Source organism: Lissotriton helveticus, chromosome 12 (genome assembly GCF_964261635.1).
Source record: "Lissotriton helveticus chromosome 12, aLisHel1.1, whole genome shotgun sequence".
NCBI lineage: Eukaryota > Metazoa > Chordata > Amphibia > Caudata > Salamandridae > Lissotriton > Lissotriton helveticus.
In genome coordinates, this window is record NC_136073.1 from 26,983,126 (window position 1) to 27,009,869 (window position 26,744).

At 44.2% G+C, this 26,744-nt stretch overlaps 1 protein-coding gene across 1 annotated transcript in view; it reads right to left on the minus strand.

Annotated features, from left to right (window-relative positions):
- The window catches only part of CHRNB1 (cholinergic receptor nicotinic beta 1 subunit), a 93,989-nt gene that overhangs the window by 59,318 nt on the left and 7,927 nt on the right, over positions 1-26,744 (minus strand). Inside the window, exons 2-4 of the mRNA XM_078670970.1 lie at positions 14,893-15,032; positions 6,188-6,232; positions 4,059-4,168 (exon numbers count right to left, since the gene is read on the minus strand). Of these exons, the coding sequence (XP_078527096.1) occupies positions 4,059-4,168; positions 6,188-6,232; positions 14,893-15,032 (295 nt within the window). The remainder of the gene's footprint in view (positions 1-4,058; positions 4,169-6,187; positions 6,233-14,892; positions 15,033-26,744) is intronic.

Genomic DNA, 26,744 nt, shown 5'->3' on the forward strand with positions numbered 1-26,744 from the left:
ACAACGCAGGTATTACAACGCAAGTCGTTACAACGACTTGCGCTGGAGGGCGCTGTAGGATAGGGAATAGTTTAATTTACTATCCAACACCTTCCCTACTATCCACGGGGACTGGAGTTGGAATAGTAAATTAAACTATCCACTATCCAGCGCCCCCTTAACGCAAGTCGTAACGACTTGCGTTGTAATACCTGCGTTGTAAAGGCATGCAGGGTAAAAGCATGCGTTGTAACGACATACATCCCCTCTGAAACTCTGCCAATGTCAGTGGAACTTGGAGTGATCTGCGGCGCACGTGCTGCTTGTCATGCAAGTTAAATATGCCTGGCTGTTTTAATTTATTCGTCCTATTTTCCTATGGTTTCAGAAAATACCAGAGGGAAGCGAGTGCACAATTTGTACTCCTCTATGAATTCCACCCCATTTGTTCCAAAGGGGGAACATCATTTACAACGCGGATGTTACCTCGCACTACAGTTACGACGCGTCTTTTACAACACAAGTCGTAACCACGACTTGCGCTGGAGGGCGCTCAAGGACAAGGAATAGTAGATTTACTATTCCAACACCTTCCCTACTTTACCTAGGCTGGTGTTAGAATAGTAAATGTAACTATTCTAAGTCCAGCACCCCTACAGCGCAAGTCGTGGTAACGACTTGCGTTGTAAAAAACGCGTTGTAACGGTACGCGTGGTAATACCACGCGTTGTACCGTCATACATCCGTTCCAAAGCAGCATGCTCTCCCTGCCATGCCTAACGACTAACGTGTCAAGTCTTATTCTCACCTTGTCGGATGCGCGCAAACGACCAGGCCACAGAACAGGTTTCCAGGCTCAGTCCATCTACAGCGTTTACCTTGCGGGAGCGAGCAGCGGCAGACGCGGTAATTGCAAACAGATGGAGCCGCTGCTCGCTCCTGCAAGGTAAACGCCGTACATGCATGAGTGCCCATTGAAAACAGTGCAGAACATGCTCAAGTTTCCACAAAAGCCCGGAGTGATTACAAGAGGTCACCCCAAAGCAGCGCTTGCACCTGCGTAGGCGAGACCAAAAAATGACAAAGTACTTCAGGTCACTGTCATAGGAAACAATTTGTGAAATAGGGACTGACAGAACATAGCCCGTGGCCCCGCTGCAGTGCCCACCAGCACACACCATACATTAACAACGGCAGTAGAAAAGAGGCCTCTTGCGTACATATTTCCTATAAGTTTCTTGCATCCTGTGACTGCGACTGTAATATTAATAATGAAAAAAGTCCAAACATTAAAAAATTTATGAATTTATTTTCATATGTGCTAATGATCATGCACGTTACAAAATGCACATGGGTATTGGATATATAAAAGTCCTGCAGTCCACCAGAGTGAGATCTGATGCCTTTAACCATACACAAATATTTATAATTGAAGATTGATGACTCTGAGTGTCAGATGCTAGTAAAGCCAACTGATGCCATGGAGAAGGCCCCTAATGAGCATGGAATACTGCTCCTCTCTCTTTCTTTCCAGAATCAAAATACCTGTTAAATTCTCATTTTTAGACATAGGGATCCCTGCTTGGACAGCTAACAACCCATGGATTCGAAGTGAAGAGAAAAGGTGTGGGACATGGGGTCAAATATGAAAGCATTCTGGCCTAGTGTTTAATAAGAACAGATTCGATTGGGAGGCAGCTGCCATGGAAGGTGTGTGCCACTTACATGTGGGCGCATCTGTAGCTTATTATTGGAGATATATAACACATATAACAAATATAACAAATGGCCTGAAAGGACCCATATATTAACCATGATGTACCCCTTCAATTATTATAATCTGCTCACAATCAGAGAGTATATCATCAATGTATATATTCTTCCTTACAAAAGTATTTTATGAATTGGAAGATTCAAATCACTCCTCTTTACTATATCAGTTAGTCTAAAAGGAGTACTCTATTCTTAAAGACACCATATATATGCCCACCATACCTAATGGATGCTGTATTACCAGCAGCAGGAGCAGACTTTCATGCAATGATAAACTGCTACCCGGCTTGAGAGGGTTGGGACCTGTTAGATTCCTTCCTAGCTAACAGGGAACACACTATGGAGATGAGCAGGTTCAAATCTGATGCTGTCTTTCTACCCTGTGGGGTGCCTCAGGGGTCTTCTTTCTCCCCCACTCTTTTTAACATCTGTATCATTCCCCTGGTGAAACGTATTCAGGGCATATGATCAAGAGCGGTGTTAAAATTATCGCCGCTTTTATCGGCAGGAAAATGCAGCTAAAGCGGCGATAATGGGCTTGATAATATGCCCTTGAGAATTCCAATAGAAGCTCAGGTTCACACCAGAACATGGGCTTCTATTGGAATTCCCAAGGGCATATTATCAAGACCATTATCGCTGCTTTAGCGGCAGTTTCCTGCAGCTAAAGCGGCGATAATTTTAACGCCGCTCTTGATCATATGCCCCGTATTCAATCTTTTGGCTTTTCCGCCATTTCTTATGCCAATGATACGCAAATAATTGTATCTATTCTGGCTGAGGGAGGCATGACTGCTGAAAATGTCAACAACTGTTTGACTCATGTCTCAGTCTGGATGCAGGAAAATGGTTTGAAATTAACCATGGAGAAGACAAAGGCATTGCGTTTGGGAGGAGCACATCATTCTGCACAGTGGCCTGCTAATCCTAGCCCACTACTCTATCCGGTCCCGAAAGTCAAAAATCTAGGAATCTTATTCGAAGAACACTTACATTTTCCAGAAAATATCAATTGTCTAACATCCGCTTGCTTCTACCTAATCAAGATATTAAACTAAGGTATTCCCTTTTATTCCTCTCGGGCTGAAAAACTGGTTGTGGAAGCTTTGATCCTTTCTAGGGTATATTACTGCAATGCCCTATACTTAGGGATAAAGAAAATCTCAGTCTGTGCTACAATTATTACAAAATGCGGCGGCTCGGCTTCTCCTGAAGGTGTTCAACTTCTGTTTCATTTCAAAGAAGATCCAGGAATTGCATTTGCTGCCGGTGGCTGAGAGGGTCAAATTTAAAGTACTTTGTATGATGTGTAAAGCCTTACACGGCACGGGCCCCCTGTACCTCCAAAATACCTGCAAGTGGTGCTCGCCACAGCGAGAATTGAGGTCTTCTCTTTCTAAATTGGTGGTCATCCCAAAAATAAAGAAGGCCAACTGGGGTGGCAGGAATTTCTCATTATTAGGCCGCAAACTTTGGAACTCTCTCCCTCTATCCTTAAGATCTTAACCTAGTTTTACCCTCTTTAGCGAGTCTTTAAAGACGTGGCTTTTTGTCTCCTCTTCTAAATAAGCTCTGTGTTCGACTTTAAGCTGTTTACTGAGTCTCCGTTAGCGTCAAGACACTCTGGTACTTGCACCCTTAACAAAACCTTTACTTACTTACTTACCCCTTATAGGTGGAAGGGAATACTTTGGGAACTATGTTGGATTTTCCCACCAGTGGAAGACAGTTGAGATCCTCCCCCTGCTGGATGTACGTTGTTACAACGCATGCTTTTACCACGCATGCTTTTACAACGCAGGTTTTTCAACGCAAGTCGTTACAACGACTTGCGTTGGGGGGTGCTGGATAGTGAATAGTTTAATTTACTATTCCAACTCAAGTCCCCGTGGATAGTAGGGAAGGTGTTGGATAGTAAATTAAACTATTACCTATCCTAGAGCGCCCCCCAGCGCAATTCGTTGTAATGACTTGCGTTGAAAATCCTGCGTCGTAAAGGCACTGCGTGGTAAAAGTTGCGTCGTAAAGGATGTCCCCCCCCTGCTATCAGACCTCTTCATCTGCCTAGCTTCATGTCTCTTGGAAACGGCGTCAGCTTCATCTTTTGATAACGGCATACTGTCTCACTGGATTGAGTTAAGGGAACAGAGGTGCCCTAGCTTTATATCCTCTGGCTGGCTCCAAATCAAACAGTCTACAAGTAGCCTACACCTAACTGCGACTAATTAGCACCATATGCATTAGACAGATGTCAATCCGTACTTCAGTCACTTTTTAAAGCACTGCGGCGCGAGACCAAGACTTACTTGTTCATTAAGACGATGTCCGGCAGCCAGACCTTGTCCGAGGGCACGCGCAGGGTCTCCATGTCGTCATAAAGAGACGGCTTCCAGCTCAGCCGGTAATCTCTCCAGTTCTGGCAGCAGGCGGCAGAGGGTGCAGCCAGTGGTAAGGAGGAGGAGAAGATGCAACAAAGAAGGAAAGAGCAGGAGACGTCAATAGCAAACATGCAGAGGCATAGGAATGGATGTAGGCATCATCAGTGGTGAGTAGCAACAAAGAGCCGGAGGTCAGTGTATCTGAGTGAATGACAATGACCACCAGCAGCACGCGCTTTCATTCAGCTGCTGTGACGCGTACATGCTGTAGAGTAGAGTCCTGTGGGAAGTTTGAGCATCATAGATCTGATTGTGCTCAATGTCCTGCATAAAAGAGAGGAGGAACCTGGCGGAGAGCATGAAACTCCGCGATAGAGCACGCAGTTATACTGTGATGTATGAATGGGACTGCATGTGGGTGAAAGTAGCAGCTACACAAAGCAGCCTCACTGGTGAGAGCTGACAGTGATTTCCGGAAAAAAACTAAATATCAATTCATTTCTCTTCCTGGTGCATCCTCAATGAATGCAGATCTGGTGATGTGCGTTGCTGTGGGTCCCTCACGCTGGGGATTCCTCAGCCGTCCTTGACGCTGAGACAGAGATGGAAAGTGCTGGTGATCTTCAGGGGAAACAACCTTTACAACGCAGTCATTACATCGCACTAGCTTTACAACGCAGTCATTACATCGCAACATCCTTTACATCGCATGTCATTACAACACAGCCATTACATTGACAGCCATTACATTGCAAGTCATTACAATGCATGTCATTACAACGCATAGTACACTTACACTATCCAACACTTACCCTACTTTTGCACTCACTGGAGTTAGAATAGTAATTATTACCCCTATACTATCCAACACTTACCTTAAATGCAATGTAATGGTATGCTTTGTAAAGGGATAATGAAATGTAATAGAATGTAATGTAATGTAAAGGTAGCTTCTGAAAATGCGATGTAATGTCATGCGATGTAAAAGAATGCGTTGTAATGGAAGTTGCGATGTAAAAACTGTGTTGTAAAAGCATGCATTGTAAATGTAAGCGTTGTAACGTCATACATTCGATCTTCAATGCTGCCTGCCTCAGGAAGGGAGGGGTTAATCAGGGGACAAGAAAACTTTGCTTTGGAAAGGATGTCAAGGGTGAATTTGTTGTGCTGCTTGGCGACATTGTATGTGGTATGTTGTTATGTTATGTTAGTTCCACTTTTATTGCCTTAACCGCGACGGCAATTCCGCCGCGGTGCGGGGCATTCCTTTGAGTGGGCGGGGCCGCGTCGGCCAACGGACGTGCACAGCACTACGAAGGTAGTGCTCGCGATGGCCGTTGGCCGACGGGCGCAAGGAAAGGGTTAAAGTGCGCGACTCACCCCGGGGTATCTCAGCGCTGTTAAAGAAACCTAACTGAGAGACCACCCATAAGAAGTTAAAACAGGTAAGCTTTTAGTTGTTTCCTAAAGGTGGTGTAGGTGGAGATCTCACGAAGAGCAATTGGTAGTTTATTCCAGTATCTTGGAGCAAGGTAAGAGAAAGCTTTGCCCCCTGTACGATTGAGACGTATTCGGGGCACCTGTATAGGGGCTAATGTACTAGAGCTGAGGTTTCGGCAAGGTACATGTTTTGTAAGTTTTCTTTGCAGATAGCGGGACCTTTGCCATTTAGGGCATTATATGTGAAATATAACGAGATCTAGAAGACAGACGCTGATCAGTTTCGTTTGCTACTATGTGTTGACGTTTTATGTGACTCGTGAACCATTGCGAATTGTGGAAATAGTGACTGTCAACGCCTCTGAGGAGGGCGGACGAGACTGAGATAAAACTGATGGACGTTTGTGGAGTGTGTCGCTGTGCTGCTGTGTCCTGTGGGAGGAAGGCAGGTCAGATAGTGGAGGGGACGGGGATTATCAGTGGGGAGTGTGTCCCTGTGCCGCTGTACCGTGTAAGAGGAGTGCAGAATAAAGTGTTGGAGTTATGGGTATTATAAGATTGTTCATGGGTGCTGCGCTGCAACGTAGAAGAGATTGTATTATGGACTCCATACATACCAGATTTAAGTAGACCTTGGTGGTGAGCTCCTCATTTTTCTCGTTCTGTAAAGTAAAAGTTTGCAATTGAGACACAGCCGTCCGCAGGGGAAAGTAGAGGCAGCGACCCTACAAACAGTTCTGATTTTGGAACCCAGCCGTGCAGCGCTTCCTACAATTCCAGTACATTCCAAACATCTCTATGAAAGCACTGCTGTGTCTATCTGCAGACCCTCTGCTAGGCCAGGCCAAGGGTCTACCAGCAGCTGAGCAACACAAAGGTATCTAGAGAAACCCCTGCATCCCACCCCAGGACCACTAGAGCCCCTCAACCCTCACATTCAGCAGCTCTGCCTCTACTGCTAGGCCAGGCCAAGCGTCTACCAGCAGCAGAACAACACAAGGGGATCTAGAGAGACCCCTGTATCCCACCCCAGGTCCACTAGAGTCCCTCAACCCTCACATTCAGCAGCTCTGCCTCTACTGCTAGGCCAGGCCAAGGGTCTACCAGCAGCTGAGCAACACAAGGGGATCTAGAGAGACCCCTGTATCCCACCCCAGGACCACTAGAGCCCCTCAACCCTCACATTCAGCAGCTCTGCCTCTACTGCTAGTCCAGGCCAAGCGTCTACTAGCAGCAGAACAACACAAAGGTATCTAGAGAAACCCCTGCATCCCACTCCAGGACCACTAGAGCCCCTCAACCCTCACATTCAGCAGCTCTGCCTCTACTGCTAGGCCAGGCCAAGGGTCTACCAGCAGCAGAACAACACAAGGGGATCTAGAGAGACCCCTGTATCCCACTCCAGGACCATTAGAGCCCCTCAACCCTCACATTCAGCAGCTCTGCCTCTACTGCTAGGCCAGGCCAAGGGTCTACCAGCAGCTGAGCAACACAAAGGTATCTAGAGAAACCCCTGCATCCCACTCCAGGACCACTAGAGCCCCTCAACCCTCACATTCAGCAGCTCTGCCTCTACTGCTAGGCCAGGCCAAGGGTCTACCAGCAGCTGAGCAACACAAAGGTATCTAGAGAAACCCCTGCATCCCACTCCAGGACCACTAGAGCCCCTCAACCCTCACATTCAGCAGCTCTGCCTCTACTGCTAGGCCACGCCAAGCGTCTACCAGCAGCAGAACAACACAAGGGGATCTAGAGAGACCCCTGTATCCCACCCCAGGACCACTAGAGCCCCTCAACCCTCACATTCAGCAGCTCTGCCTCTACTGCTAGTCCAGGCCAGGGGTCCACCAGCAGCTTAGCAACACAGAGGAGTCCAGAGCGACCCCTGTATTCCACTCCAGGACCACTAGAGCCCCTCACCCCTCGCATTCAGCAGCTCTGCCTCTACTGCTAGTCCAGGCCAAGCATCTACTAGCAGCAGAACAACACCAAGGTATCTAGAGAAACCCCTGTATACCACTCCAGGACCACTAGAGCCCTTCAACCCTCACATTCAGCAGCTCTGCCTCTACTGCTAGTCCAGGCCAAGCGTCTACTAGCAGCAGAACAACACAAAGGTATCTAGAGAAACCCCTGTATCCCACTCCAGGACCACTAGAGCCCCTCAACCCTCACATTCAGCAGCTCTGCCTCTACTGCTAGGCCAGGCCAAGGGTCTACCAGCAGCAGAACAACACAAGGGGATCTAGAGAGACCCCTGTATCCCACCCCAGGACCACTAGAGCCCCTCAACCCTCACATTCAGCAGCTCTGCCTCTACTGCTAGTCCAGGCCAGGGATCTACCAGCAGCAGAACAACACAAGGGGATCTAGAGAGACCCCTGTATCCCACTCCAGGACCATTAGAGCCCCTCAACTCTCACATTCAGCAGCTCTGCCTCTACTGCTAGGCCAGGCCAAGGGTCTACCAGCAGCAGAACAACACAAGGGGATCTAGAGAGACCCCTGTATCCCACTCCAGGACCATTAGAGCCCCTCAACCCTCACATTCAGCAGCTCTGCCTCTACTGCTAGGCCAGGCCAAGGGTCTACCAGCAGCAGAACAACACAAAGGTATCTAGAGAAACCCCTGCATCCCACTCCAGGACCACTAGAGCCCCTCAACCCTTCCATTCGGCAGCTCTGTCTCTACTACAAGTCGTCCATAGCATGCTGATGCACCTCAATCCACACCGTCAGCAGCCCAGACTCTCTCTCTTACCAGGGTCAATTCATCTCAGAAACTCTACTGTTTCCCTCAGAACAAAGGATGGAAAAAAAGAGTCTCCCTCCCTCTCTCTCTGGTCTCCAGCCATTCCAGTATGTCATCTATGTCTCCCCTTGTTCACTTTTCCCTTTTTATCATATTTCTTAAACAGGTCACAACCAACTGAGCTATCTTCAGCATGACAGGAGGACAAATCTCATTTAAACATACCAAACAAGAGTGGAATCCATAGTACTGTCCGGGTGTCTCACCCCGGGTTTACACAGAACCCACTCTCAACTTTCACCATCATTTTTCTAGCCTCTTGTTTATTTTCTCTCAACAAATATTTGCACCTTGTTCAGCCTTTCTGTGTTTTTCTTACCATTTGCTTTGAAAGTTTCACATTAATATGATTTACTTTGTTGCATGTTACTACCAGATGTTTTTTGCTATGGGCTTTCTGCGCGGTTCCCTCTTACATTTCACCCCAGACCAGGTAATTTTCTTACAGATCTTTAAGTTCTGTCTAAGGATAGGACCTAAATACATCTCTGAGTGACTTCATTGGTCCATTCAATACACATCTTTAATATCCTCACTGAGCCCCACCCTCAGGGATCAGGAGCCAGCTCGAGCTAGGGGAAGGGTGAGGCTATTCATAGGTAGATGTGACCTGCCACATCATGGAAGGAACTCACCCTTGACCGAAGGTATATCCCAAAGACATACTCTGAAAGTGACTATCCAGGAAGTGTGGAGTAAAACTCACCTCGAAATAACACTTTACGAGTGAAAATCCAAAATATGACACATCTCTGACCTCTCAGAAGCTACTATGCAGGAAGTGATGTATGATGCTGGACCAGATATTACACAAGGATGAGACAACGCAGGAAGTGATAAATGATGATAAACTGGAAGTCGTGTCCATCCCGGAGGTAACCCTAAATGTCAATTCATGGTTACCAGGAGTAGTAGCTGCATTCCTAGATTTGTCCTTGCCATCTCTCTCTCTTGTAGAGGTCATGATGGCAGGTGGCGGGAGCTTGCCCTTGCCACCTCTCTCTCTCTCGGAGGTCATGATGGCAGGTGGCATGAACAGTGGCTTAGGAGCTGTGCTCACTTTCTGAAGTCAACACTTCTTTCAACACTGGTTCAGCAGTAAAGGTTATGAAAGGGGTTCCACCCTATGGCACCATGTACGGTCATGAAGGCTCTTACGATACCATATCTCACTTTCATTTGAAGTCAGTGGAAGTAACTCATTACAAAATTACATACATGGAGTTTATTTGTTATGCAATAAGTTTGTTTTTTTGCCACCATTTACATATATGTCTAAGTTATTTCACATTAATATGTGTTTTGAACCAGGTCTCTTTACATCGATAAATAACTATTCGTCGTTTGGCATGTGGCAATATAACAGGTATAATTTGATGAAGTGCCAGCGAAAGTCCATTGTGATGTGAGTGTTTCTGTTATCACAGTTACCCCGAACGAAGAGCAGTTGCATGAAATGCATTGGGTATAGATGTTTTACGTTGATTCACGGAGAACGATGAACTTGCCAAGCGCTGGTAGAAGAAGGCGTGTATTGGCATCTTATCAAATATATTGGGGCAGATCTACATGGAAGTGCCGAAGCGCGGCACCGCAAGCTCTTTGGCAGCGCCATGCTGTGGCACTTTCAGAGCACAGGAATGTGATATATTTACATTGATATGTTGCATTCCTGTGCTCGCCCCTGCGCTGGTGCAGAAACAGCTGCCATGCACGGGTGCAGGCACCCTTGCACCATGATGCAAGGATGCCTGCGCCATGGGGAGATTGCTTTTGGGAAGGAAGGGGCACCTTCCGGCACAAAAACAATCACTACAGGCATTTTCCTCTTTCAATGGGTGCTATAGAATGCAGCACGCATTGAAAGAGGGAAAAAAACGAGGAGAAATGAAAGCATTTATCCTCGTTGCGCCTCACTACGCCACCCCTAGGGTGGCGTAGCAAACTGAAGCATTTCCAGGTTTACAGTTCTTCGTAAACCTGGAAATGTGTCTGGTTCCATGGGTGTTGTGTGGGAACACCCACAGCAACAGCCATTGAACGCCCCTTTCACGCAAAATGCTGCGGGTAAAGGGGCCATATTTACAAGGACATGAAAAGCCACGCAGGGTGGCTTTTCCTGTCCTTGTAAATATGAGGCAGAGAAATGCGCTGCCAGTCCGTCACAAAAAGTGATTACTGGCAGCGCAAGGGGCTTGTAAATCTGCCCCATTGTTTGAACTTGTTGCTTGGAAGATTAAAGAAAGTATACACGTTGGATTAAAATAAGGGAGAAAAGTGTCAAAGTTGACTAAACATCTCCATCTTGGAGTACTCTACCATCAGATTTACAAATTGCAATAGCTACGCAAATATGGTAACATACAAATTAATAAAGCCAAACTGACCTCTCAATGTATCTGTGACCCCAAGTCTGTAAGCCAGAGTGGTTCTGACATGCTATAATAAAGATTTCATTTTATCCAGACAGGTTTAGCCTTTGCACTTCTGGTGGTAAGATAGATACACCTTTTTCCAAACACTCCATGACCATGTGGTCTTATCATCTTTATACGGATGTATGACATTACAACGCATGCTTTTACCATGCATGCTGTTACGACGCAGTTTTTACAACGCATGCTGTTACAACGCATAGCGCTTTGGGGTGCTGGATAGTGCATAGTTTCATTTACTATTCCAACTCCAGTCCCCGTGGATAGTAGGGAAGGTGTTGGATAGTAAATTAAATCTATTCCCTATCCTAGAGCGCCCCCCAGCGCAATGCGTTGTAATGACATGCGTTGTAATGGTTGCATCGTAAAGGCACTGCGTGGTAAAAGTTGGGTTGTAAAGGATGTTTGCCTCTTTATACTGCTCATCTTCCAGAAAGATTCAGAAAAGGGGGTGGTGATGGACAGAGCATCTGAATTAAACAGAACACTCATACCCAGTCAAAAGATCAGGGCTTGATCCATCACCGTTTTTTAGCTCACTGCACCATCCCAGTTCAGAACCTGGCTATATGCAAATTAGTCTGTCCATGGCCCAGTGCATCATGGGAACAGGGCAGACCAAACTACCAAGCCAATTCTTTACTGGAAAGGAAACAAGCTTCCGGGGACAGGTTTCTGGCATTGCAGCCGTCTTCGGCCCGGCTTGCTTGAATCCTGATGGTACAGTGAGCAAGGGACTCATGTCTGAGCATACCCTGCCACTCCTATAGTGGCCAAAACGATTCAGAAAAGGGGGTGGTGATGGACAGAGCATCTGAATTAAACAGATCACTCATACCGAGTCAAAAGATCAGGGATTGATCCATCACCGTTTTTTAGCTCACTGCACCATCCCAGTTCAGAACCTGGCTATATGCAAATTAGTCTGTCCCTGGCCCAGTGCATCATGGGAACAGGGCAGACCAAACTACCAAGCCAATTCTTTACTGGAAAGGAAACAAGCTTCCGGGGACCGGTTTCTGGCATTGCAGCCGTCTTCGGCCCGGCTTGCTTGAATCCTGATGGTACAGTGAGCAAGGGACTCATGTCTGAGCATACCCTGCCACTCCTGTAGTGGCCAAAACGATTCAGAAAAGGGGGTGGTGATGGACAGAGCATCTGAATTAAACAGAACACTCATACCCAGTCAAAAGATCAGGGCTTGATCCATCACTGTTTTTTAGCTCACTGCACCATCCCAGTTCAGAACCTGGCTATATGCAAATTAGTCTGTCCCTGGCCCAGTGCATCATGGGAACAGGGCAGACCAAACTACCAAGCCAATTCTTTACTGGAAAGGAAACAAGCTTTCGGGGACTGGTTTCTGGCATTGCAGCCGTCTTCGGCCCGGCTTGCTTGAATCCTGATGGTACAGTGAGCAAGGGCCTCTCGTCTGAGCATACCCTGCCACTCCTATAGTGGCCAAAACGATTCAGAAAAGGGGGTGGTGATGAATCGTTTTGGCCACCATAAGCGTGGCAGGGTATGCTCAGATGTGAGTCCCTTGCTCACTGCACCATCAGGATTCAAGCAAGCCGGGCCGACGACGGCTGAAATGCCAGAAACCGGTCCCCGGAAGCTTGTTTCCTTTCCAGTAAAGAATTGGCTTGGTAGTTTGGTCTGTCCTGTTCCCATGATGCACTGGGCCAGGGACAGACTAATTTGCATGTAGCCAGGTTCTGAACTGGGATGGTGCAGTGAGCTAAAAAACGGTGATGGATCAAGCCCTGATCTGTTGACTGGGTAGGAGTGTTCTGCTTAATTCAGATACTCTGTCCATCACCACCCCCTTTTCTGAATCGTTTTGGCCACCATAAGCGTGGCAGGGTATGCTCAGATGTGAGTCCCTTGCTCACTGCACCATCAGGATTCAAGCAAGCCGGGCCGACGACGGCTGAAATGCCAGAAACCGGTCCCCGGAAGCTTGTTTCCTTTCCAGTAAAGAATTGGCTTGGTAGTTTGGTCTGCCCTGTTCCCATGATGCACTGGGCCAGGGACAGACTAATTTGCATGTAGCCAGGTTCTGAACTGGGATGGTGCAGTGAGCTAAAAAACGGTGATGGATCAAGCCCTGATCTGTTGACTGGGTAGGAGTGTTCTGCTTAATTCAGATACTCTGTCCATCACCACCCCCTTTTCTGAATCGTTTTGGCCACCATAAGCGTGGCAGGGTATGCTCAGATGTGAGTCCCTTGCTCACTGCACCATCAGGATTCAAGCAAGCCGGGCCGACGATGGCTGAAATGCCAGAAACCGGTCCCCGGAAGCTTGTTTCCTTTCCAGTAAAGAATTGGCTTGGTAGTTTGGTCTGCCCTGTTCCCATGATGCACTGGGCCAGGGACAGACTAATTTGCATGTAGCCAGGTTCTGAACTGGGATGGTGCAGTGAGCTAAAAAACGGTGATGGATGAAGCCCTGATCTGTTGACTGGGTAGGAGTGTTCTGCTTAATTCAGATACTCTGTCCATCACCACCCCCTTTTCTGAATCATCTTCCAGAAAGCCATTGCGCGGACTCCTGCCTTGAGACCCTTACCGGTTGATTAAATGATTGATTGGTTTATTGATTGACTGACGCCATGTGCCTCTGGCACACACTCAACCTAAGTGGGAGTACAGAGACATAATACTCACTTTACAGGAAAGACCTGCATAATGAACTGCTCCGGCTCGCTTACGGCTGATTTCCACACAAATGGTGCAGCGACTGAAAAATATCGGTCCTCAACGGGGGACTGTCCTCCCTATCATACGTACTCTGGGTTACCAGCAATCCGTGTAGACTTGAAGGCGACATGCATGACTTTACAATACTTTACAAAACTCTGACTTTGTTGCATAGTCCCCCTTGAGCTTCTTAATTTTGGGCATTTGTCTGTATTATAAATAAATGAAATGTTCAGGAATCCATGCCTGCTTCCTTTGCTTATTTTAACCAGTCGTAGGTTACACCTGTGAGATTCATCCTAACTTAATGAATCAGCGGAGGAGCCCTTGCTACTGGAAGAAAGGTTATTTAACTGTGGTTCTTCAGCCAGAGAACCCTCTCCAGAATCTTATGTGACCCTAGTCACCAGTAGGTTGGACTATGGGAACACCCTCTACGTCGGGATCACCAAGCAACTCACTAGAAGACTACAAACCATCCAGAATTCATCCCCAACCTCCCATCCTCGCACCCAGAACTAACATCACAACTCAGGGAACTGCACTGGCTCTCGATACACAAACGCGCTCAATTCAAACTCCTCACACATTCTAGGCACTACACAACTCTGGCCCCACATACCTGAACAGCTGCATCCACCATCATCCTTCCAGCAACCACCAGAACACCTCCGCTCTTCATAACTTCTACTCGTACACGTCCAATGCATACACCGAACCGGATCAGGAGGACAGGCGTTCTCTTACATCGACTCCTAAAGCGAGGAAAGACCTCCCACAACACATCTTAGTCTTCCACCTCCTCACTTCTTGAATGCCACAAGAAGCTGAAGATCTGGCTTTTCAATTAACCAACCTACCATAGCCAGGGGTAGGCCCACACACCTGCACAGAGCCAGGGTCCCCTCGAGGGTGACAGTGCGCTTTACTGATCCACAAAGTAAAACAGAACCTTGCGTCCTCTCCACATACTAGAGGCAAGAATTGAGAAAGTGAGCTGCAAACCAAACTCTGATTGCTGATCTATTAAACATTGCTCCAAAGTGTATGGCCAAGTGACCCTTAAATAATTTAAAGATGGAGGAATAAATTCCTCTCGAAGACATACTCCCAATAATGCGTTCTTGCCAGCTCAGAGCATTTACCGAAAAGAAACATTGCCAAATAAAACCCCAAACAAACAGGCTTCATGTCCTGCCGGGTCGCTGTAAACTATTCTAAGGGAATAAATCTGTGGATGATACAAATGCAGAAAAATTATTTTTTAGGTATGTTACTTCCTCTACTTTCCACTAAGGTGTTTGCAGCTTTCTTACCGTAACATATGAAATGGGCACTGACTGACCATTAAATGTCGCGTCTGCTCTTACCAGGCTGATGAGATGGGACAGGGTCATGCCTATCCGCACCAACACCTTGTCGCTGGCCGCCTGGACCGGTCTCACGTACACGTTGTAGTCCTCGAAGAGGGCTTCCAGCAGCTTGCCCTCACCCTCCAGGGCCCTGGTGCCTGAGGTTGTGGGAGAGAAGAGACAGCAGCCTTAGCAGGGTCAGCTGAGAACCATGGACACCTGTCTGCTTATCACTTTTATTCAATAAATGATTTATTAGGCAACGTCCTTATTAACAAAAAATACCTCATCAGCAATACAAATTTACAGTATTTAACAACAAACATTTTATTTTGCAACATTTTCATCCTGTGTTGCAAGTTTCTAAAAATCAACATTCTAATATTTCAGCGTGTCACAAACTTTTTCTTACTCTAAGGTAAATGAGAAACCTCTAGTGTAAATAAACTAACTTTTTCGGCGTTCTTAAATTCCTCTTAGAATTGCTGAAGAATTACAAGATCTAAATAAACAGGCCAATTCAATAGGAAATTACTCAGATGATCAGTTCTGCAGTGACTGCAGACATTGATTCACACCTGACATGCCAGATTTTTTTAATAACAACAAGGAGTTGTCAGCGGCAGCAGTTACTAACCTTGGCCTGCTCTTAGGTACCTTGGCACTCGCTTGTGCATTTGTTGATGAACTTCCTAGTGCATTATAAGTAAGGTGGCATGTTGCAAGACATCTACATAATGCAGCAAATTGTAACATAAAAAAGTATCCTTTTTAGCTCTTGTGTTAACCAAGAGCTATTGTTTTTGATGTCATTATCCACACAGAAAAATAGTCCACTTCAACAATATTTGCTTAATTATGTTTTTTAAATAAATACATATATTCAGGGTTTGCTTTCACTCATTTTAGATTGGCTTGGTTGGTATTTTACCACTTCAAAGGTGTAATACTGTGCCTGAAGTGGTAAAAGGCTTTTGTCATTTTACAGCTCAGCGTGGACAGCACTTTGCTAGCCCTATGCTTAAAGACTTTGCTGTAGAAATGGCAAAAGACTTTGTCCTTTTCTATCTCCGCGTGGATGGCACTGTGCTAATCCTATGCTTAAAGACTTTGATAGAAAAGCAGGTATTTGAGGTGAGCAGATCTAGTGTCGCTGGTGTTGAGAGTGCTCTATAAGGGAGCTGCTTTCCACCTAAACTTGAGAACTACCCAGAGTTCTCTGCTTCTTTTTTGCATAATTTATTCATCACTCTATGCCTGAAAGGGTATTGTTTTGAATTATACGGGGTGCTCCCTTATTGGTGGACAAAGCTATACTTCTCTGAGGAGCTCTAAGTAGAGTGAACCACTGTGTCAGGGGTTGTTTTTACTCATTTCAGGTTGGCTCGGTTGATATTTTACCAATTCAAAGCTGTAATACTGTGCCTGGATTGGAAAATGGCTTTTGTCATTTTACAGCTCGGTGTAGACAGCACTGTGCTAGTCCTATGCTTAAAGACTTTGCTGAAGGAATGGAAAAGACTTTGTCCCTTTCTATCTCGGCGTGGATGGCACTGTGCTAATCCCATGCTTAAATACTTTGAAAGAAAAGCAGACATTTGAGGTGAGCAGATCTAGAGTGTCACTGGTGCTGAGAGTGCTCTATACAGGAGCTGCTTCCCACCTAAACTTGAAAACTACCCAGAGATCTCTGCTTCTTTTTTGCATATATATATATATATATATATATATATATATATATATATATATATATTAATATTAAATTTTTCTTGGTAAGAGCCATGCAGCTACCTGCACACAGCTACCGAACTGCATGTTTGTCTTCTATCTGAATTAATTATCATGGTTGTGGTCACATTTGTTTAGTACATTAAATGGGAACCATGCTGATAGTTTGTTTTCTACTTTGCCTTTCTTTCCTCAACACTTTGGCATGATTGTGCTCACGTCCATTGAACTCAGTGTACGAAGGCCTGAGGGTCACGTGTGCTGCACGTGCATGCGCAAGAACTCTATGATCAACCATCTTGCATTGTCCACTCAGAGTCCCATCTCATGGTTCTGATCTCTGGACATGCATGCGGCCAAGGGCACGGCTTGTCTGGACTTACATTTCTAGAGCTATTTACACGGGCCAACGGAACATGTACTCAGGTGGACATAGCAAAACACTGCAGGGCATATTATCAAGGACTGTGTTAAAAATGATCGCCGGTTTAGTGGCAGAAAACTGTTGCTAAAGCAGCGATAATGGGCTTGATAATATGCCCTTGAGAATTCCAATAGAAGTCCATGTCCTGGTGTGAACGTGGGCTTCTATTGAAATTCTCCAGGGCATATTATCAAGCCTATTATCGCCTCTTTAGCAACAGTTTTCTGTCGCTAAACCGGTGATAATTTTAACGCTGTTCTTAATAATATGCCCCTGCTTTACTTGATAACAAGAGACTCTTGTCTCAAAGACAATTTGCCAAATTAGGACCAATTTCTATTTTTTAATTTTAGCGTAACATTTTCCTCTGAGGAGGACATATCAGGGCTTCTGTTTTCCTTCACAAGGCCATGATGAGTAGAGATCTTCTGATGATATTTCCAAAGCTTTGTTGATAGTTTTGTATCCACTCCTGAACTTAAAGTCGTCTCCTCCATAAAAAACATCGCAAGATTATTGGAAATGTACTGCCTAAATTTCCAGTCAATGCAGGAAAACCCTACCTCATGGTGAAATCAGGCGCCCTGAACAGGTAGAGGCTGTAAGGCGGTGGGCATTAAACACAGCAGAAAACACAAGCATAATAAAGTGAGTAAGTGAGTGAAGAACCTAGCTGAGCTAATGGTGGTCTGGTTTCAGACAGCTGTGATATTCTGACCATGACTGTGATTTGCAACTCCATAACCTGGAGATAGAACAAAGTGTATGTGCATCTTATACTATACTTATAGTAGACATATACATCCCTACTCACAAACTGCATTTTGTAGTAATTCAGTAGTACTAAAGAATGCTATACACAAACCACTCCCTCCTCTCCTATTTTTGTTATGGCTATATGCATGTTTACCACATTGTAGTAAATGTGGGCGGGACCAGGAGAGTGGTTGGAAAATTGGACTTACTTACTACATAATAGGTGGGCTTCAGTTAGGAGTATGCAGGTCTTCCGGGGAGTTAAGGTGATTTTTGCAATGGACAGATTTTGCTTTTCACAAACTGCACTTCTAAAGTTACTACTGCCAAAAACGACTCAAAACAGTATGTAGTAGTTCAGTCCAAATGAATGTCAGGATACAGCTGTGAAATGTAGAGCTTTTCATGTAGTTAATCACAACCCCTGGCAACACCAGGGAAAACTGCCACCAGCAGAACACTCATAAACAGACCCCCCAAAACATTCTAAGTTCTGTCCAAGAATGTTGACGTGACATCACCACAACATCTCACTTCTTCCTAACATATACAAATTAGTATATACACAATACATAAGGCGAAATACATGTCACAGTATTTTGCTGACAAACAAATCAAGAATTCTTCTAACACAGATAATTGCATCGACCATCTCATGCAGTATATAGGTAAGAGACTATCTACAATTGTATGGCAGAAGGGAACGTTGCGCAAAGATAGTGTGCATCAATCTAGCATATGCTCTAAGGTGGAGATACAACTCCTGCCATGGGTTGTAGCAAAAGGTATACAGAGTATGCCAACAAACTTTACACAACAACTCTCAACCTGAGCAACTCCAGAGAATATAAAAAGTCCAATCAATGATAGCTTTTCCCAAAGTATATAGTTTTCTATTTCTTCTTTATTTCTTCACAAATACCAGACTTCCAATATCAGACTCCTTGCAAGACGCGATCAGATTGATTTGAAAAACGTGCTCTACTATAGCGGATACAAATCTTGAGAAATACAGCATATCGGCAATTCAACAACGTGAACCGCAGAGGGGATCTGACCTCGAGTGGAGGTCTCTTCAATCTGAAATAGAAATCTACCTTTGGCTATGGGTCAAGAACGAGAGGCCGATATATAACTTCATATATAGGAGTCTGATATTGGAAATACCTACCATTAGGAAATTTTACTATAAATATAAAGAGATTGCCCTGACGAAGTCTTTTGGCTGTAAAGCCAGACGAAACACGTGTTGGCAGGAATCAGTTGGCTATTTATATATGAAGATTATTGGATGAATTGTACCCAGTGACTGGATGTATTTGTGAAGAAATTAAGAAGAAATAGAAAACTACATACTTTGGGAAAAGCTATCATTGATTGGACTTTTTTTATTCTCTGGAGTTGCTCAGGTTGAGAGTTGTTGTATATAGGTAAGAGAATTGTACATCCCACACTATCAACCTAACAAACTACATATACTAAAATAACCTGCACAATTCGCATCATGAAATACAACCCTTTACATTATTGATCCTAGTATCACAATGGTTTCTTAATGGACCTAGCCTTCTTGCGTCTAACAAAAGCACGATCTTTAGCCGCTTCATGAGACTGTGTGGTAGTACTTTGGTCTGGAGAGATATACTGAATACTAGGATAACTGAGATGCTCTAATAATACACTGCAACAACTGGACCCCACATAGTCAACTTTCACTAACCTCTCCATGTTCCACTATTCATTCCTTTTGATACAGACAGCACTTCCAGACACCCCTTCTACATACAGAGGTGCCCTGAATGTTCACGAGCCCTTCATAATGTAAGTTGGATCTTCGCACCCAATCCCCTACTTTAATCCTAGGAATGGGATTTTTTACCTTGTGTCTATCATCATACCAACCTTTCATCTTAATCTGGGATGCCTCAATTATGGGTTGTAGGATACGGTCAACTTGTTTCTCATGACTGGTTTTAGGTTGAAACTTATACAACCATGTTGGACACATTTTGGACACTGGAATACGTCCTCTAATGACTTCAAATGGACCCGCCCGTGGTGCAATTTGGGAATGACCTATGAGACCATAACATACTTACAACAGCTTCTTACACATCAATATTGTTCTGAATGGACCACTGCACCCAATATATTAATGTACAGTTCATCTTTTTCACAAGCCCATTGGCTTGTGGATGATAAATTATTATTATTATTAGGGATATTTGTAAAGCGCCTGGTTACGCAGAAAGCGTGTCCCCGCGCTAGAACTGGGGCTTGGAGACAGATGAGGGGGGAGACCTAATTAACTTTGAAAGAGGTGCGTTTTAAGTTTCTTTCGAAAACTCAGTTCTGAGGAGTCCAAGCGAAGGTTGAGGGGCAGGTCATTCCAGCTTTTTGCCACCAAGTAGCGAAAGGACCTCCCTCCCATGCGAGTCCAATTCTCCTATGTTTAATAACATTTTTTTTTTAATGTAGTTAACCACAATCCCCAGCAGCATCAGGAGAAACTTCCACCAGTAAAACAATCATAAATAAACTCGTCAAACATTCTAGGTTCTTTCCAAGAATGTTGATGCAACATCCCATACAGTAGTAAATGCACTCCTGCTCAGAGTGGAGTAAATCCAACTCCAACCATTGGTACTGCAACATCTGCTCATATAAATTAGTGAAGATAGGAATTTAAAATAATACACCACAGGAAATAATGTTACATTAGTTTAATCTATTTTAAAATATAAATATATTTATTTTAATATAAACAAATTTAAATATAAAATATAATTATTATTTAATGATAAACTATGTTAATAACCGTTTTGAGTTTAGAAAATGAATGCAACCTTAGGTTTTTATTAAAATATAATTAAACTAGTTTTAATTAATTATCCACATCACTTGTAATAATTATTAATATATTTTGTTTTACCTTTGGTGGAAAATGACATTGAATATAAAGGGAATGTATATGGGAACTGAATTCAGAAATAATTCAAATGATCCAAGATGGGATTCGGGAAAACAGTGAATTTGATCAATCCTGACAAGCATGCAATTGATGGCTCATTAGAATGCCTCCTGATAGGTTCAGGAAACTAGGAGATGTAATACACAATTGAATGGATATAATTGTTCATACTTAAAAATATATATATATTGGCCAAACATTAAATATTGAGGTGCCTAATTTGAGCAACTTGTTTTCAAAGTACTTTAGTCCAGGTTTAACTTTGAATATACCCTTGATGAAGGGATATTTGCTTGGGTGCAAAATAAGTGACTGAGGAATACATTTTCAGCTCATACTGTTGAAAAATAAGCAATTGTACAGTGTTTCTTAAATGATTAACCTGTTCGCTGCGGGTGTCGGCCAACGGCCGCCGCGAGCACTACCTCCGTAGTGCTGCGCACATCCGTTGGTCGACGCGGCCCTGCCCGCTTAATAGAACATTCCGCACTGGCGCGGAACGTTCAAAGCAGTTAAGGTGTTAATGTGTGCGGCTTGGTTAGGGAATAAACAGTACCATTCAACAACTCTGTGTATATGAGCAGTAAGGCGTACTCGAGAGCCTGGAATCTTTTCAGGGGTCTCAAAACTCAGCGACATAATGTATAACGCTTGCAGTTTGTTCAGAACCCCTTCATTTACTATAGTACGCATCACCACTAAGATTTTATCATTAAAGACTAATACATATTTTAGATATGTATTAAAGGCAGATTTGATGCGCACAGAAATGCATTAAATTGTGGGCAACTGGATGTTAAATGGAAATAGTAAAAAAATTTAAGAATTCATCAGAATGACATTCATACCTGAGGAAGTATCCTGTGTGGTCATAAGATCTAATATACTGTAAAATAGACTGTGATTGCTGCTCTGATGTTGAGCACTCTGACAGTTTTTAGGGCCAAGAGGCCCTTAAAATGTAAAGATGCAGAGACCATTCTTCTCAAAGTCTTTTGGTGAGGTAAATGCTTTATTATAATTTTCTCAGCATTTAGAAATATAAACATCTTATTTTTCTAGTGAATTATGTCAATGGCACAATGAACAGAATGAGTAAAGTAACAATCCAAAATCAAAATTCCAGAAAAAATCCAAAGACATATGCAGTTCGATTAGACAGCGATTGATCCAGAGAACAGACTCCTTACCAGCTCCCAATCCAAGATGTTTATTAGAATTCAGGATGATTAGCAATGATCTACCTGTAATCACCAACAGATTCTCTACACTAATGCAGAAGACATGTTTTGTAGTCTCTTCAAAGAGGTTTATCAATGTCCTTTTAGTTAAATGGTTTCCATAATTGCCTTTCTCTATAGGGTTTTCACCATTGGTGCTCGTGTAATTTGTTTTAAAAAGGCAACCTTTGGTATTTTCTGCATAATGTTTCTAAAAATCTTCATTTATGGTTCATACATCACAAACACCTGCCATGCTTTGTCAGCAACACTTCCCAAATGATCGCAAGAGGTCACTGTGGATTTGTTGTGCCTCATCAAAGGGACACCTTGTCCCATTGATCAGGCCCTGCTCCACCTCCATTTTATGTGTGTAACATCCTAGGCATTTAGGAGATATAAACAAACAATGACAGGGAACTCAGGGAAAACACTCAAGAATCAAAAGGTTAATAAAAATACAAATTTTTTAATGTATTCATCATATGCAGTAGATAAATTCGTTAAAAAGACATAATATAGACAATAAAATACAACAAAAAAATAAAAATAAATATAAAACCGTTGTTAAAGAACAACCACAAAGCAAATTTAATATAACGGAAACTAATCAATTCGTGGCATTAATGTAGTCGACGCGCGTTTCGGCGTACAAAAGACGCCTTCTTCAGGAGCCACAAAATTTAATTTGTTTCGAAAACAAACAAAAATATCAATCAACCTAGTTTGCTCCACCTCCAGCCATCCTCAGGTATATGAAGAGGAACATCTCTTAGCACCAAGGTCTGGCTTGCTACTTTCTCTTTCTGCCAAGTTTGAAATGTGGTTCTGCATCATAGGATCTTCACTGACGTGTGAGCTTTGAATAGCTTTGAGGATCCGCAGGATCACAAAATACATTTTAAATAATAGAGAAACTAAAATAAATCTCTTTCTCAGTTACCACGCTGACATTAAAAAGTTTATGTGCCTCCTGTGATGTTGACGTGTCCCGTGAAGGCAATTATGTGCATTGTATTCTCAGTTTCAAGATGGTCACACAGTTGAAGAATGTTTTAGCAGAAAATGTATGTTAGATTGGAGACTCAAGTCAAAGAAGTAGGCTAGGCAGAAACTCATGAGTGTCAGGGCTAGAATTCCCTTACCAAACTAATGGAACGCCACTGACCACCATTCTACACTCTTTTGGTTCATCTGGGTTATTCCATTTTTGCTGGAAGGGGGACCAGGTTGCTCCTGTGACTGCTCAAAGTCTCCCATGGACTCAGCCACTGCTGGTGAACCCAGACTTTACACCCACTCTTGGATGCACCTCATCTCTCAGAGACTCTATTCTCTGCTACCAGATCCCCCACTGCGCTCACAAACACAATCAGAGCTTGGAAAGGAAGCAGGTTCCTTAAGAGCAAACCTGATACCTGTGACAATGTGATGGGCTTCTGTATAGTTTCTCCTATTTCCCTGTCCTATGTTTGCTTTTTTTTCTTTTTTTTTTTTGCACCGGGTACTTCTCTTGAGGTGTCTCATGACATTTTTGCCCAAACTCGCCTGGCTGCACCGTTTGTTTTGTTCCTTTCTCCGTGACTCAGAGTGCTTATATCTTTGTGGTTTATACCTTCATGGCTTATACCTTTGTGGGCCTATGGAATCCCCAAGCAATCCCCAGGAAACTAGCATGGCTGAGACTCCAGCTTGTGTTTTCTGCAAGCTTCAGAAGTACAATTTTCCAACGAAATTCCTGTGGGGAAAACCTCGGCCCATAAGACCACTTTTATATTGCTCTTATTGCCTCCCAAATGATTCTCATGGTCGCAGGCCTGCCTAGAACCCTGGCCTTGTGTTTTCTATCAGCCTAAAAATTGTTTTAGTGTTTCTTATGTGTTAGCAACATTTCCACAATTTGGTGATGCAAAATTGCCATGGAATAGTAGTAATGATGAGGGCTGTTACCCCAAAACCGGCCCCAGGATGCTTGTTTCCAGTCCAGGGAAGACCTGGCTTGGCAGTTCGGGCTGGACTGTTCCCATGAGGAACAGGGTCAAGATTGATTTGCATATGGCCGGTTATGAACTGGAGTGGCTAAGTGAACTAATGAATGACAAAGGATTAAACCCAGATCCGTGATTGGGGGTGAGTGTCTAAAAAGTTTCAGCGCTCTGTCCATCATCTCCTTGTGTTTGCTTTGTTTGCCCTAAGTATGCTGGGTATGCCTAGATATGGGTCCCTTGCTCACTTTGCCACTGGATTCAAGCTAGCCTGGCTGATGATGGGTGTTACCCAGAAACCAGTCCCAGGATGCTTGTTTCCAATCAAGCATGGCTGATGAGGGGTGTTACCCAGAAACTGGTCCCAGGATGCTTGTTTCCAATCCAGGGAAGACCTGGCTTGGCAGTTTGGGCTGGACTATTCCCATGAGGAAATGGTTCAATACTGATTTGCACGTGTCCGGGTATGAACTGGAGTGGCGAAGTGAGCTAAAGAACGATGATGGATTAAACTCAGATCCGTGATTAGGGGTGAGTGTCTGAAAAGTTTCTGCTCCGTCCATCATCTCCTTGTGTTTACTTCGTTCACCCTAAGGTGGCAGGGTATGCCCAGACTTGGGCCCTTGCTCACTTTGCTACTGGATTCAAGCTAGCCTGGCTGATGAGGGGTGTTACCCCAAAACTTGTCTCAGGATGCTTGTTTTCAGTCCAGGGGAGACCTGGATTGGCAGTTTGGGCTGGACTGTTGCCATGAGGAACAGGGTCAAGACTGATTTGCATATTGCCTGGCCTGAACTGGGGTGATGAAGTGAGCTAAAGAACCATGATGGATTCAACCCAGATCCGTGACTGGGGGTGAGTGTCTGAAAAGTTTCTGCGCTCCATCCATCGTCTCCTCGTGTTATCTTTATACAGTCCAGGAGCCCTGATTTAACAGGGTGAATTGTATTAAAGCTCAAGAGTCCCACTTTTAGATCTTGCTAAACACCAAGTTGAAATAAATCCCAACAACATATTGTTGCATTCAGGTAAGACCTAATGGCCACAGTGTTTAGGCTAGCCTATGGATTACACATCTACATGAGCCTGTCTTCCGTGATGAACCGCGCATCTCCTAAACTTGTTTATGAGTCAAATGTAAGGCTTTTTGCAGAGTGTCAGTGAGTTATGTGGACATTCTTCCTTAGAAGTCCAACTAGCAAGACGTACCTGCCCATGCGGCTCAGTGAGAACATATCTCTTTGCTGTATTCAAGAGTTTGTCCCACTTCCACTCAATTGCTTAGTGGCCTCTTGATACTGCTCCAACAGGCTACACTATTCTTTAGGACTCGTCATAACATCAAGTCTGTCATATATGCCCTTGCTAATCCTACAAGTGTCGGTCTACGGTACTACTTACAACAAAAACTCACAAAGGATGAGTAAAAGATGCACATCTCTCTCTTCTCAGCTGCAGATGGTCAAGAGATGGGGCCAGAAAGGAGCAATATCAGTGATAAAGAAAAGGACAGAGGGTCGTCTACTCGGCCCTCAAACTCCTCTATCTGTTCTCCCCGTCTTTACTCTATTCCTTCCATTAAAATCCCATTGATGGCTTTTTTGACCCCATCCTTCCCATGTGCCCCTGCTCAAACCCCAATCTTCCATTTTCCTTCCAGTGACCAGAGGCCTCTCCTTCTATTCTTCCTGTCTTTACTTCCATCCCATCCACTTTGATCCATACCTACCTTCTCTTCCTTCATTGTTTTCCCTGATCCACCCGTACGTCGACTCTCCTCAAATTTGCTTTCATTCCATCTTAACGTCCTACCTGCACTTTAAATCTTTACTCAGTTTTCTCTCTCGGAGTAGCTTGCTCCTCTACTCCTTTGCTCCATTCCATGCTCGTATACACCGCATATTAATTCCCCTACGTTTACTTGAATTTATCCTCATTGCCCCTCCAGCGTCTACACGTGTGACTTCTAAACGTCAAGGGCTTCCTGCTTATGCAGCACATATTTTTAGAGTTCCCTACCTTTATATCACTCGTCCTTGCTCTTTACCAATCCCCCTTCTGCTCTTACCATTATTTCAGTTTCTTCCTACTCCTTCTCACCTTTATTTCTATTCCTACTCCTGTGACCACTATTGTTCTCTCATCATTATTCCTGGGAGGTGTTCCTGACATAGCATGTCAGGTGTCTGTGATGTATGAAAAATAAATGAATATTTTTAGAAACATTAATAAGGAAACACCAAAGGTTGCCTTTTTTTTAACCAATGACGTGAGCGGCAATGGTGAAAGCTCTACAGAGAAAGGCAATTATGAAAACATTTAACAAAGAGGGCATTGATAAACCTCTTTGAAGAGACAACAAATTAGGTTTCCATCATTAGGCTAGAGAGTCTGTTAGTGATAAGAGGTAGACCACTGATAATCTTCCTGCATGACAATAACCTTCTTAGTCTGTTCTCTGGATGGATCATAGTCTAATAGAACTGCAGATGTCTTGTAATGTAATGTAATGTATTTGAGCTTGTAAAGCGCACTGCTACCCGTCCGTAGGTTTCCTGGCGCTGAATAACTCTGGGGAACCCGTCCTGGCTTTCCCTGTGGGATGGTCCCTGCTGGGAGTCCCCAAGGTGGAGCCAGGCATCCCCGGAATTGATGGGGCCGTTGTGGAGATTAGGCAAGCTAATGCCCAGAGTTGCCGAGTGGAACCCCTGATTAGAGTAGGCACCGAAGCGAGAATTACCGAGTCCGCTGTCCCAAGTCCACAACCCTGCCGCGTCGGGAATTGA